This window comes from Pelophylax lessonae (assembly GCF_965119305.1).
Source record: "Pelophylax lessonae genome assembly, chromosome: 6".
NCBI classification, from domain to species: Eukaryota; Metazoa; Chordata; class Amphibia; order Anura; family Ranidae; genus Pelophylax; species Pelophylax lessonae.
Window position 1 is genome coordinate 72,705,072 of NC_138773.1, and position 15,471 is coordinate 72,720,542.

Sequence of the window (15,471 nt, forward strand, 5' to 3'; positions counted from 1 at the left end):
TCCTCTCTCTGTGTCCCCAGCTACATAAATGACCATTGTGTGCAATGTGCATGATCTGATCTCTTCTGATGCCAGTCTTCCATTGTTCTCTGTAGAGTTAGTGTGTGCCATGTGCCTGATATGACTGCGCATTGAGTCATCACCCTGACTGCATTCACTTTCATTTTCATTTTGGTGCAGTCTATTGGTGGGTCATAGATTTCTCTGTGTTTAAGGTATTTATAGATCTCCCTGCTTGTCTGTGTTGTTGTTTCTAACATCCTTGTAGAATGCCCGGTATGGTTGGCACTTCTGCCAGTTTTTTAACAACTTTGTGGCACTTGTGTGACTTGTCTCCTCTTGGCTGTAATGGCAGTTCATACAATCTCCCCGAGTGTATGAAGCTGGGTGTTTTTTTTTTGTTGTTGCGTTAACTCAGCAGAGAACATGGAAAGGGGGAGGGGGGAGGGGAATTTGTCGTGGCGAGGTTCAGAAAAATGGGGAAATTCTTTCAAAGGGAACATAGACAAATCTCATTTTTAGTTTAGTAGGGAGGGGTTCGATTTTCTGACAATATTTTTTATTGTTATCTGTGCCTTCCTCTAATGTTGACAAAACTGTTCTCGTTTTTCTACTGGTGTGTCACAGGGACAGGAAGTGAGGGTAAATCTCCCCAACGGTGTCAGACATTTTTACTGTTCCCCAGATGTGTCCAAGACTAACAAAATATTTTGCCTATATTTAGCCTTTAAAGCAGAGTTCCACCCTATTTTTTCACTTTGCACCTTCCGTTAGATTTGTCCAAACTACGGCCCTCCAGCTGTTCAGGAACTACAATTCCCATGAGGCATTGCAAATCTTGGACATTCACAGACATAACTAGGCATGATGGGAATTGTAGTTCCTGAACAGCTGGAGGGCCATAGTTTGGATGAAGAATTGGATAGTTATAATTTTTTTTTTTTTTCACTTGCCTGATTTTTTCTGAAAATTGACTTACCTTCCTTCCACTTCCTCCCTCTGCGGCCGCAGCCCACGACGTCACTTCCTCCTTGCATTGACTCCTGGGAGAGGAGCGTCATCAATCCAAGGAGTCAATGCGCCTGCAGCGGTGTCCCTCGTCACTTCCGGTGCAGCCGCGTCATTCTCTGTCGATGGATTAGAACAGCTTCTGGGCATGTGCAGAACCCGCTGCTGGATGACGCTCCTGCACCGGAAGTGACGAGCAGGGCATTCTAGGACACAGACATCACGGAAGAGGGACGCTCCGGCTTCAGCTGCCCATACCTGAGATGGCAGCGCTGGACAGGACATTTTCAAGGTAAGTATTTCTTCTTACAGGTAAGTTAAACAGGGGACAGTTCAGAGGCTATCGTTGCTTAAATGCACTAGCCCTGACTGTCCCGGGGGTATTTTTATCTAACAAAAAAATTTTTGCCCGGAACTCCGCTTTAAGAAGTAATTAAAGGGAACCTGTGCCCATTTTGGCCACAAGACAGTGTGCAGTGTCTGCGGTCAGACTGGGTTTTCCTGCACAGTACCATATCAACCAAAGAGAACCTTTTAGAATATAGATATACAGATCTAACAATGAACCCGGATTCTGAGCTGTTGTCCTGGTTGTTGCTTTATTACCTAGAGACCTGAAAGAAGCAGGTATTGTATATGACAGGAGCTGACACTTTTCAGACTTTAATGGCTGCCTTCTTGTTCCAGCCTCGCCATTCACAAAGAAGTGAAGTCAGGTTCTTCAGGGATCAATAGGGAGGTGAGGAGAGCAGGAAGGGACAGGGAGCTGCTCACAAATCCCTTAACCACTTAAGCCCCGGAAGATTTTACCCCCATTCCGACCAGGGGGTATTTTGCGATTCGGCACTGCGTGACTTTAACGGACAATTGCGCGGTCGTGCGACGCTGTACCTAAACTAATTTGGCGTCCTTTTTTCCCACAAACAGAGCTTTCTTTTGGTGGTATTTGATCACCTGTGCGATTTTTTGATCACGCGCTATAAACAAAAAAAGAGCGTCAATTTTGCAAAAATAACAATATTTTTCACATTTTTTTATATGAAATTCCCCCAAAAAAAAATGTAAAAATCAAAATTTTTTAACATTTTCGGCCAATTTGTTTTATGCTACCTATGTTTGGTAAAAAAAATCGCAAAAAGCGTATTTTGATTGGTTTGCGCAAAAGTTATCGCGTTTACTAACAAAGGGAAAGATTTTTGTCATTTTTGTTGTGTTTTTAACGCGTAATGGCGGCGATCTGCGATTTTTTTTTTTGCGGTACTGCGACATTGCGGCGGACAGATCGGACCCTTGACTGACATTTTTGACACTTTTGGGGTTACCAGTGACATTTCTACAGTAATCCGTGCTATACATATGCACTGTTACTGTAAAAATACACTGGTAGTGAAGGGGTTAACTTTATTTGGGAGGGAGGGGCTGTGTGTGTCCCTAGGGGCGTGCTTTCTACTGTGATTGGCTGTGGCTTCAGCTGTAAGGACACTGATCAACGGATCTACATAGTAGATCCATGTGATCAGTGTCTTTGCAGCGAGGAGAATGACAGGCAGCTTGTTTACACAAGCTGCCTGACATTCTCCCTCTCCCCCGCCGATCGCCGAGTGACCGGCGGACATCGGGTCCGCTGGTCACACGCGCGGGGGGGTCCGTGACCACGCGGGAGCGCGCCTCCGGGGGCGCGCGCTCGCTCCCTAGACCCTCACAAGCAAGCGACGTAGCCCTACGTTAGTTTGCCTGTGAGGGGCTGACCGCCGACGTAGATAGTCGTGCGGCGGTCGGCAAGTGGTTAATGGAGGATTCATTTTATCCTTGTACAAAAACGTCCTTTTTTTCCCACAAACAAAGCTTTCTTTTGGTGGTATTTGATCACCTCTGCACTTTTTTATTTTTTGCAATATTAATAAAAAAGAGCGAAAATTTTGTGAAAAATTCAAATTTTCTACTTTGACTGTTAAAAAATATCCAATATATTAAATTTTTTGTCATATATTTAGGCCAAAATGTATTTAGCTACATGTCTTTGACAAAAAAATTCTCAATGAGCGTATTTTTATCCACTTTAAGACCGGAAGATTTTACCCCCTTCCTGACCAGGCCATATTTTGCGATTCGGCACTGCGTTACTTTAACGGACAATTGCGTGGTCGTGCAACGCTGTACCCAAATTAAATTTACATCCTTTTTTTCCCACAAATAGAGCTTTCCTTTGGTGGTATTTGATCACATGTGCGATTTTTTTTTTTTTTTTTTTTTTTTTTTTTTTTTAAATTTTGAAAAAAAAGAGCGACAATTTTGAAACAAAAAACAATATTTTTCACATTCTGATATATAACATTCCCATAAAAATTAAAAAATCAAAATTTTTTAACATTTAAGGCCAATTTGTTTTCTGCTACATATTTTTGGTAAAAAATATCGCAATAAGTGTATTTTGATTGGTTTGCGCAAAAGTTATTGCGTTTACTAACTGCGGGAAAGATTTGTCATTTTTATTTATTTTTTTTTTTTTTACTAGTAATGGCATCGATCTGCGATTTTTTGCGGGACTGCGACATTGAGGCGGACAGATCAAACCCCCTAACTGACATTTTTGACACTTTCGGGGGTACCAGTGACATAATTACAGTAATCGGTGCTTTAAATATGCACTGTTACTGTAATAATGACACTGGCAGGGAAGGGGTTAACACTGTTGGTGATCAAGGGGTTAAATGTATGCCTCATGCTTACTGACGTGTGTGGGGGGAGGGGGTTGTGTGACACAGACCGAGATCGCAGGTTCAGCTATGCTGAATCCTGTGATCTGTCCCTGTCTGTCACAGAGAAGATCCGCCTGCTTTGTTTACACAAGCGGGCGGATCTTCTCACTCTTTCCCTGACAATCGGGGAAGAGAGATGGTAATCGCCGCCTCTCCTCCTCTGGCCCGACTCCCGTTGTGTCTAAAAACAGTGGGAGCGAGCCTCCGGTGGCACTGCCGAGACAGCTAGGTGTCCAGCGATGTAGGTCTACGTCGCTGGACCCAGGGGAGCCGCTGTGCTGCAGTAGCAGCACAGTGAGCGGTTGACACGTGGTTAATGTACTTTAGATTTCTGTGTATAATTTTCAGAAATCTCCTGCAGTCTAAGGCTGGCCATACATTATGCAATTTTCATAGCTTGCCGTTAAGGAGCACAGGGAGCCTTCCCCACCGGCAGAATACAGTGATAATTGCTGGTGGCTTTAGCAGCCAGCAGTGATCAAGTGAAAAAAAATTATACAGACTGGTTTACTGAAGTCAGTTGATATATTGATTACAGTACAACCAACCTGCTCATACATGGATCAATATTTGGCCTGTTCCTGCTAAACCAGCTGCATTTTGATCCATGTATGGCTAGGTTAAGTATCCTGCAGACATGGGAGTAAGTCACACATGTGCAAGTCTCAAGTCTTAACCTTCAAGTCTTAAGCAAGTCCCGTGGCGAAAAGCAAGCAAGTCAAGTCACAAATCAAGTCAAAATACTGATCTACCCCAATTTTCACCTTTCAATTAGTTAAGTCGGTGGTCAGGAAAGGTTTTGTTTTATTTTCAACATTAACCACTTAAGCCCCGGAGGATTTGGCTGCTAAAAGACCAGGGGGTTTTTTGCGATTTTTTTTTTACTGCGTGACTTTAACGGATAATTGCGCGGTGGTGCGACCCTGTACCTAAATGAATTTGACGTCCTTTTTTTCCCACAAACAGAGCTTTCTTTTGGTGGTATTTGATCACCTGTGCGATTTTTTTTTTTTTTTTGATCATGCGCTATAAACAAAAAAAGAGCGTCAATTTTGCAAAAATAACAATATTTTTCACATTTTTTTATATGAAATTCCCCCCAAAAAAAAATGTAAAAATCAAAATTTTTTAACATTTTCGGCCAATTTGTTTTATGCTACCTATGTTTGGTAAAAAAAAATCGCAAAAAGCGTATTTTGATTGGTTTGCGCAAAAGTTATCGCGTTTACTAACAAAGGGAAAGATTTTTGTCATTTTTGGTGTGTTTTTTTTTAACAAGTAATGGCGGCGATCTGCGATTTTTTTTTTTTTTTTGCGGGACTGCGACATTGCGGTGGACAGATCGGACCCTTGACTGACATTTTTGACACTTTTGGGGGTACCAGTGACATTACTACAGTAATCAGTGCTATACATATGCACTGTTACTGTAAAAATGACACTGGCAGGGAAGGGGTTAATTTTATTGGAGAGGGAGGGGTTAATGAATGCCTGATGCTTACTGACGTGTGGGGGGGAGGTGACTGAGTGACACAAGGACAGATCACAGGTTCAGCTATGCTGAACCCTGCAATCTGACCCTGCCTGTCACTTAGGAGATCCGCCCGCTTTGTTTACACAAGCGGGCGGATCTCCAGACTCGATTCTCCGACGATTGGGGAAGAGCAGCGGCGATCGCAGCTGCTCCTCCCCTGGCCCGACTCCCGCTGTGACTGAATACAGCGGGAGCAAGCCTCCGGCGGTGCGCGCGTGCCGCAGAGAAAGGGGAGTGTCTGGCGACGTAGGTCTACGTCGCCAGACGATAACGAACCACTTTGCCGCAGTAGAGCTCTAGTGAGCAGTGGCAAAGTGGTTAAAGAAACACTTTGAATGTCCAAAGAGCTCAAAATCCTTCATCCGGTCATGTTTCAACACCACAGTCACTAAAAACATGTTAAAGCGGAGTTCCAGCCTCGGTAAAGTTTTTTAGAAAAAAATACCCCCGGGACAGTCAGGGCTAGTGCATTCCAGAATGGATAGCCTCTGAACTGTCCCGGTTTGCACTTACATTTTTACAAGAAATACTTACCTTGAAAATTTCTTGTCCAGCGCTGCCATCTCAGGTGTGGGCGGTTGAAGCCAGGGCGTCCTCTTCTGTGTCCTCTTCCATGTCTTCTTCGTCCCAAAATGCCCTGCGCCGGCCCCGCTCGTCACTTCCGGGGCAGGCATGTCATCCCTGCACAGCTTCTGGGCATGCCCAGAAGCTGTTTAGCAGGGAATGCATCGGAACTGATGAGCGGGGCTGATGCAGGTGCATTGACTTCCTGGGAGCGATGACGTTTAGCTCCCAGGAGTCATCGCAAGCAGGAAGTGACGACTGCGGCCGCAGAGGGAGGAAGTAGAAGGAAGGTAAGTATACTTTCGTCAAAGACAAGGTAAGTAAACAAAAGAAAAATCGGGATTATCCATTTATTTTTCAGGTTAATGACAGCAAGTGGATGGCCCAAAGTGGAGGCCGGAACTCCGCTTTAAGTATTTCCACTGTTAAACAGCCAGTGTCCTAAAAATCAGAACACACTGAGGTGTTTTAAGTGACTGTGGTGTCAGAAACATAACAGGCACATTCATTTTGCTTTAACACATCTTGAGAAAATGCAAATATTTAATAACTTAAAAAAGTAGTCATTTCAAGTCACATGTCTCAAGTCAAGTCGAGTCTTTTATTCATTTTAGCCAAGCAAGTCTAAAGTCCTCAAACTGGTGACTTAAGTAAAGTCAGTGACTTGAGTCCCCCACCTCTGGTATCCTGATCAGGGGATAAATAGAGATTCCTTTGTCTTGATTACCAAATTCAAGGCATGTCTGGCATTAAAATACCTATAGAGATAACGTTATGGGAGGTCATATTCTTTGTCTTCTAATGAAGCCTGATTGTGTTCCCAGCATGAGCTGTATGTTGGGATGAAGAGAAGAGGCCCCTGATTTTGCTGTCACCATTTGTCATTCAATGTGGATTAATTTGCTTTGTATGTTGCTGCCCTGACCAGCTCACCTGTCTTTTATTCTCCTCCATTAGAAGTGGAAGAGCTGGGGATGGAGGCGGATGGACAGAAGTTACAGCTGAGCTGTGTGGAGAGTGAAGGTGCAAGTTCTCAGGATGATGGCCCTGCACAGCCAGAGGCAGTCAGCAATGGAGAGGACTCTGAGTCAGAGAAAGAACATGTGGAATTTAAGATCATCTGGAATAAGAACAAGTACGACGTGAGACTCCCATTGGACAGCACCGGAGCAAGCCTTAAACAGAAGATTCATACACTCACAGGTGTGGCTTCTTTCATAGGCTGTCATCAGGATTGCTGCACTGGGACACTGATATACAGTATCTCACAAAAGTGAGTACACCCCTTACATTTTTGTAAATATTTTATTATATCTTTTCATGTTACAACACTAAAGAAATGACACTTTGCTACAATGTAAAGTAGTGAGTGTACAGCTTGTATAACAGTGTCAATTTGCTGCCCCCTCAAAATAACTCAACACACAGCCATTAGTGTCTAAACCGCTGGCAACAAAAGTGAGTACACCCCTAAGTGAAAATGTCCAAATTGGGCCCAAACTGTCAATATTTTGTGTGGCCACCATTATTTTCCAGCACTGCCTTAACCCTCTTGAACAAGGAGTTCACCAGAGGTTCACAGGTTGCCACTGGAGTCCTCTTCCACTCCTCCAGTTGGTGGATGTTGGGGATCTTGCGCTCCTCCACCATACGTTTGAGGATGCCCCACAGATGCTCAATAGGCTTTAGGTGTAGAGACATGCTTGGCCAGTCCATCACCTTTACCCTCAGCTTCTTTAATAAGGCAGTGATCGTCTTGGAGGTGTGTTTGGGGTCGTTATCATGTTGGAATACTACCCTGCTGCCTAGTCTCTGAACAGAGGGGATCATGCTCTGCTTCAGTATGTCACAGTACATGTTGGCATTCATGGTTCCCTCAATGAACTGTAGCTCCCCAGTGCCAGCAGCACTCATGCAGCCCCAGACCATGACACTCCCACCACCATGTTTGACTTTAGGCAAGACACAATTGTCTTTGTACTCCTCACCTGGTTGCTGCCACACACGCTTGACACCATCTGAACCAAATAAGTTTATCTTGGTCTCATCAGACCACAGGACATGGTTCCAGTAATCCATGTCCTTGGTCTGCTTGTCTTCAGAAAACTGTTTGTGGGCTTTCTTGTGCATCATATTTAGAAGAGGCTTCCTTCTGGGATGACACCCATGCAGACCAACTTCATGCAGTTTTCAGCTTATGGTCTGAGCACTGACAGGCTGACCCCCCCCCCCCCCCTACCCCTTCAACCTCTGCAGCAATGCTGGCAGCACTCATACAACTATTTCCCAAAGACAACCTCTGGATATGACCGCTGAGCATGTGCACTCAACTTCTTTGGTCGACCATGGCGAGGCCTGTTCTGAGTGGAACCTGTCCTGTTAAATTGCTGTATGGCTTTGGCCACTGTGCTGCAGCTCAGTTTTAGTTCTTGCCAATCTTACTATAGCCTAGGCCATCTTTATGTAAAGACTCAAATCTTTTTTTTTCAGATCCCCAGAGAGTTCTTTGCCATGAGGTGCCATGTTGAACTTCCAGTGACCAGTATGAGAGAGTGAGAGCTATAACACCAAATATAACACACCTGCTCCCGATTCACACCTGAGACCTTGTAACACTAATTAGTCACATGACACCGGGGAGGGAAAATGGCTGATTGGGCCCAATTTGGACATTTTCACTTAGGGATGTACTCCCTTTTGTTGCCAGCAGTTTATACATTAATGGCTGTGTGTTGTTATTTTGAGGGGACAGCAAATTGACACTGTTATACAAGCTGTACACTCACTACTTTACAGTAAAGTGTAATTTCTTCAGTGTTGTCACATGAAAAGATATAATATATTTACAAAAGTGTGAGGGGTGTACTCACTTTTGTGAGATACTGTATATGGCTTTAGAAAGGAGACTTTTTACGATATTTGTTCTCAATCTTGTCGGCAGTATGGTAGGCCACAGGCTTCTTTCGCTGCTTTTATTTATTGCCATGCAGGACAGTGATTTTTAATTGTAAAGTGTTGAAATTGTTGAAGCCACATTATTAGTGGGAGACTACATATTTCTGTCTACATAGTCTTTCTTTAAAGTGACCCCTGGGCTATAAAAGAAGAGAATGTATGCTTAAAGCGGAGCTCCACCCAGAAGAGGAAGATCCGCAGTAAGCACTCCTCTCCCACAAAAAATGCCACATTTTGCATGTCATTTATTGGGGTGAGGGAGAGGGTGAAAGGAATGTGTACCTAGTTTGACAGATACCTGCTCCCACTTCTGCTTGAGCGGAAGTTCTCCTCTCCACCTCCTTCCTTGTAATAAACACAAAAATGAGTGGAACTCAGCTTTAAAGTGTTACTAAACCCACAACCGTAAAAAATCATTCTGTATATGCAATAAAGCATGCTTGTTATACTTACTGTGGAACCTAAGGGGTTAATCCTCTGCATTGTGTAAAAAAGCTGCTTGATCTTGTATGCACAGATCCTCCCCATCATCCTCTGACTCCAAAACATGTCCGGTTAAGACAGAGCCTTTGGAGTCAGGTTGCACATGCTCAGTTTGGTGTGTATTGCTAGAGGGTTTTTTTTCTCTTGGGAGAGTGCATGTGATCAGCACAGGGCCAATCAGAAGATCGCTGGTGTCATGCAGGTCTCCTTCAGATCTGTCAGTATATCTGTGTACTGAATATCCCGTATGGGCAAGCAGATACACTGACAGAAATCTATGAGCTACCATGGCACTCCACAGGGCCGTAGTAGTTCATTGAGAACTACAAGCCGTAAACCGCAAAGGATGTTGGGGCTTGTAGTTCATTCACACACAGAGCTGTGTGAATGAATGACGTGGCCGTGTGGGCGCAGCCCTGCATGATTGTGCTGATTTTAAAAAGTGACAACTAGTAGGGGAAACTTCTTCCTGTACTGTTGCCGCAGGGAGGGGGGGGGGGCGGGGCAGCTGCTGCAGCATTGGGATCATGGTAAACTTATCCTTTAATCTCCTATCTGTACCTCCTCAGTGTGCATGGATATAGGAGGCATTCTAATTGGTCAGCACCGTCTCATGGATGGCACTGACCAATCAGAATCCACCTATCCTTTCCTGTCAGCGCTGGAGGAGAGAAAGCCAGGAGGACTTCAAATTCCTAGACCGGTGAAGCAACGCCCCGTTGCCTGACAGCAGAGGACTGCGAGACTCCGGTACAGCAGGACTGTGGTGGATGGGGAGGGGATCCAATGAAAGTTCACTTTACAGATTTTCTGTAAAGGTGAACTTACCCTTTAAGCTGCAGGAATATCAAATCCCGTGAAGCGGCGTTCTGGTGTCTGACAGGGGAGGATCGCGGGACTCCGGTACAGCGGGACCAGGGGGGATTGGGAGGGGGTCCAGTGTAAGTTCACCTTACAGCTTTTCTTTAAAGGTGAATTTACAGCTTAAAGCGGTTGTATCCCCCAAACAAAAAACCCTGCAAGACAATGACATAATGTGCTAGTATGCATCGCATACTAGCACATTATGAAATACTTACCTTAGATCAAAGCCCCCCACACAGTCGTCCGGACACCGCTGAGGGAGCTGACATGTTCTCTCCTCCGGGTTCGGCAGCAAGCACGCGGGAGTTCACTTTCAGGCAAAGAGCCAGCAAGGAGCTCTGAAAGTCCGGCAAGATACGCCGGACCTTCAGAGCACATGCAGCCGCTGGTTTCAGCGGCTGCATGCAGGGTGAATATCTTCTAAACCTTGCAGGTTTAGGGGATATTAATGTTACCTACAGGTAAGCCTTATTATAGGCCTTATTATAGGCTTACCTGTAGGTAAAAATTAAAAAGCAGAGTATACTACCGCTTTAATTGAACAAGATGTAGTTAGAAGCAAAATGGCTACCATGCAGAGCTGCACCAGATTTTCCACTCTCCAGTTTAGGGCCAAATCACACTGACTTGCACTAAATGTATGGAAAATGCACATGTACATTTCCATCCATTTTAGTTGCGTTTTTAACGCTTGCTGATGTCTGTTGACATACATTTTGAGATCCATTGACATGCATGCGCAGCCTCAAGGTGTGAATAGGACACCTTGGAAATTATTGTTTTTCAGATGTCCCTCCATTGATCTGCATTTTACAGCTGAAGTAAGATGCAGATCGACGCAATGGTGTGAATTGGCCCTTAGTAAATCAACCCCTAGGAGTTTCCCATGCTTTAAATGGGTTAAGTATTTTCTGTGACAGAGATTTTGTTGAATGTGTGTATAATTTTGCTCATGTCTGATTGGTAATGGCAGGAAAAATGGAATTACAGATAAAGTCGATCTAAACCAAACCCCTAAAATCTCATATAGGCTTTAAAATATTTAATGTCATTTCAAGCTTTACTTTGAATCTTTTTAAAGCGGAGTTCCACCCTAAAATTATACTTACCTCCATCTTCTTGCTCCGGGTCACCTGAAAAACAAATGGATAATTGCAATTTTTATCAAAAAGGGGGTTTGGTGTAACCAAAAACCTGCGCAAATGGTTCAACCGTGTATATAAGAAAAAATATATATGTATATATGTGAATAAATAATTTAATAAATAATTAATTAATTATTATTAATTTAAAGGAATTGCTTCCTTATAGTGAGCAGCAACAAAAAAGCAAATGTGCTGAACGATTGTTTAAAAGAAGGAAAGTGTCGCGCTCAAACATAAATATAAAGTGCCTGTGCAGATATTAAATCAACAATTCATAATTAGTACCAATCAAAATTCAAAACATCAATCAATCTGTGCCCAACATTAATGTAAAGTGCAAACAGTCCATATGCAGCATCAACCAGTCCACATATCATTGGTGTCACACAATGTGGCAGAGACTTGATAGTTAGTGCAGATTAAGCCTTCACCTCCACACTTCACCCAGTGATCTAGTAAGGTACTCCTTACCGGAAATATATGACCCCTTGATTATAGGGGGTCACATAGACATTTTCTCCAACTCAATGCACGATCCTCAGCTCCTCTGTCACACAATAGGTTCCAGCAATAAGCCTTCCGCTCCTGTCACCGCAAACTGCAATAGACGCCACACTACGCATGCGCCACTCCCCGAAGCTCAGGGTTAGAAGACAACTTTCTACTCTGCCTTTTGCAATTTTTTTTTTTTTTTTTTTTACTTACCTTGTTTAGAAGATAATATACTCACCTTACTTCCTCTTCCTCCCCTCGGCAGCCACGGCGATTCGTCACTTCCTGGCTTGCAATGATTCCTGGGAGCTGAACGTCATCGCTCCCAGGAATCAATGCGCCTGCGCTGGCCCCAACGTCAGTTCCGGTGTAGGCGCCGTCATACCTTGCTAAACAGCTTCTGGGCATGCTCAGAAGCTGTGCAGGGATGACGCTGAGGCACCGGAAGTGACGGCGGGGCCGGTGCAGTGCATCGTGGGACCGAAGAGGACACAGAAAAGGATCGCGCTGGCTTCAAGCTGCCCACACCTGAGATGACAGCGCTGGACAATACATTTTCAAGGTAAGTATTTCTTCTAAAAGGTAAGTGCAACCCGGGACAGATCAGAGGCTATCCATTGTGGAATGCACTAGCCCTGACTGTCCCGGGGGTATTTTTATTAAATACTTTCCCAGGGTGGAACTCTGCTTTAAATCTGCAAATTTACTGCAAAATACTTAGTGATCATGCCATGAAGGTGCTTACTGTTACAGGGTTACAGGGTGACAGCTGGGTGTCTATTGTGCTCCTGTGTTGTTACCCTGTCACATGCACTCCTGGTGGAGACCATAAGCCTCAATGGCATCACACACATTGTGCAGGCATTGTTCACGGTTCTTACTGTCAGGAAGCCAGTCACAGCTGATGCTGGTGCGTATGCATATAGACCGGAAGTGGCTGTAGGAGAACAACAGCACTGAAATGCAAAAAAGAAAAATGGTGAAAAGTGATATTATGAAAACAAAATGTTGATTATTATAATACGAAGTGCTTTATCAAACTAAAGGAGTGGAGTTCCACTTTAAGCTAGCTCTATGAGTTTGTCATATGCCAGTGCATGAAAATTAGCAACTGAATGTTTGTTTTAAAAAAAAAAAATCAACTGACCCCAATTTGCTGAAAATTTCACTTTAGATATTTCTGACTTTCCTCCTTTTTATCCTTTGCAGGTCTTCCACCAGCTATGCAGAAAGTCATGTTTAAGGGGTTACTTCCCGAGGACAAAACACTAAGGGAAATCAAAGTTACCAATGGGGCAAAAGTAATGGTAGTAGGATCCACCATCAATGATGTCTTGGCTGTTACCACCCCCAAAGAAACCATCCAACAAGAGGTGAAAGAAGAAGAAACCAAGAAGGAGCCTCTGTGCAAGCAGAAGGTATGTATAGGCCCACCTACTCATGATTCCATTTAATATGAGCTTACAAATTCACTAAGGTCCCTTTCACACAGGCGGACCGTTCAGATCCGCCTGTCCGTTTTTTTGGCGGATCTGAACGGATGCCCCATGCATCTCTATGGGGCATTGGATGTCAGTGGAGACATGTCCGCTAACATCCGATCCGTCAAATCTGGATGGAAACCCTATTTTCCATCCGTCCAGCGGATCGGATTGGATGAGAACGGACAGACAGTCTATTCTATCCGATTCCCCAATAGAGAAGAGCAGGGACCTGACAGCTCTGTCTCTGCATACAGCACGGAGACAGAGCTGTCATCCCCCTGCTCAGCGGGGGATCGGTGGATCGATCCCCCACTAAGAAAAACTGAGTCCGCCGACGGACCGCCAGGTGTGAAAGGGGCCTAAGGCAAAACTTTCTTTCTCTTATGTCCTCCGACAGTCGCCGCCGCCTCTAAGTCATCACTATTGGGTATTGACTTCGGTTCCGCAGGAGTAGCTAGGCATAAGACTTGGTCAAAAAGAACAAAGGCATTTGCATATACACACCCCTGGGGGCTGTCCCACTAGGTCAATACCCCCCTGCAGTGACCACTCCCAACTCAGTTTCTTTCTGCCTAGCGTCAGGAGTAGTTAGGCTTCCCTGTGCTGGGGCTACAGTCTCATCTAATCTTGTTTTTTATTGATTTTCTTTAAAAATGTCAGTTTTTTTCTCATTTTACTAGCTGTTTGTTTTGTCAGCTTAGTGTTTAGTCGTCTCTTCGGAAGAAGATGGATTCATGCGGTGCTGGGATTCGGACTGACTGCCCTGGTCCCCCAGGGCAGAGGGTCAGATGGACCCCCAGCCCGCCATTGAGCGTTCAGCCATGGTTCGTCCTGGCGTTATGAACGACCCATCCCTGCTCGCAGCAGGGATGCAGCCGTGAGGTGGCTACCTCACTGGGCACATCTGCGATATTGCAGTGTAATGTCCCTGGCTAACGGCATTCCCTGTCAGATGAGGACAGCGGCTTTCTGTTCTGAGAGGCTCCCCACGCCATCTGGTACAGGTAAGTACTTCTGTGTGGGACCTCTGTCTGGGGTGGCAGTCCTGTGTTGCTGTGTGTTCCCCATGTCTGTGCCTTGTTCCCTGTGGGATCGCTTGTACATGCGCTGCGGTGCTGTATGTTTTGTGGGGGCCCCCCTTCCCCTGTGTCACTTCGGTGTTTGTGGGGGGACAGACTGTGTGTGTAGCGGCCGCAGCGGGGTAAAATCCGCGCGGTCCGCCATCTTAGGTATGGGCAAGCATGTTTGGCTTCACTAGGGGCATTACTACATGCTGTTTTGGTGCCATCCGGCGCCATCTTGCGTTGGCAGAACGCTCGGTCCGACCGCATGTTCGGCGGCCATTTTGCCGAAGCCTTCCATTCATTCCTATGGGCAGCCATTTTCCCTGAGTCATTGCAGCTTGTAGTTCAGCCCTTTTCTGACATCACTTCCTTTCCCTCTGAGGCAGCGACATTGGTGGTAACACTCTGTGGGGCTCTGCAGACTATCTCTCTCACCCTTCTGTATTGTCATTTCTGGCTCAGTTTTTTCTTCTCCAGTTTGGGGTTCTTGTGTCACTGTACCTGTGCGGTGGGCTGCGCACTCCGCAGCGGTCTTAAAGGGGCAGTACCAAATTTATTGCACTGTTGTTTCATCTTAGGCAATGGATTCTCAGGACAGCAAATTCCCCCCAACTCTGGTGGGGGGCCCCGGGTCTCCTGTGGCCCCTCTAAAACCCGATTGGGCCGCTGTAGTGGCGACCTTAGTGTCCAATATGGAGGTGCTGATGGCTGAACGTGCTGCTAGGAAGAGGCCCAGATTGTCTCTCTCCTCTGATTCAGATGGTGATATGGCTGCTGCGGCGAGCGTGCCCTTTTCAGGGTCTCGCTCATCCTTGGACCCGCTGGGGTCTGAGGGGGAGGTGGAGGGGGTTGATACTTCCTCCCCGGGGTCGCCTGCAGAGCGCGCGACCATGGATGAATTGATTATTTCTGTAAAGGAAACACTACATTTGGAGGATGAGCCCAGTCCTTCGGGCATGGTGTCCTCATTTGGGACACACAGGACCCGCAAGTCGGCGCAGGTTTTTCCCTGTCCCGCTGAGTTTCATTACACTGTTAATGAACTGTGGCGCACTTTGAAACATCCATTCCTGGTACCTAGTCGGTTCAAATTGCTTTATCCCTTTGCGCCGGTTACGG

The 15,471-nt window shown here is 45.3% G+C and overlaps 1 protein-coding gene across 1 annotated transcript in view; it reads left to right on the forward strand.

Moving 5' to 3' along the window:
- The window catches only part of UBFD1 (ubiquitin family domain containing 1), a 52,366-nt gene that overhangs the window by 2,785 nt on the left and 34,110 nt on the right, over positions 1 to 15,471 (forward strand). The window contains exons 2-3 of the mRNA XM_082260138.1: positions 6,823 to 7,068; positions 13,014 to 13,222. Coding sequence (XP_082116264.1) covers positions 6,823 to 7,068; positions 13,014 to 13,222 — 455 coding nt within the window. The remainder of the gene's footprint in view (positions 1 to 6,822; positions 7,069 to 13,013; positions 13,223 to 15,471) is intronic.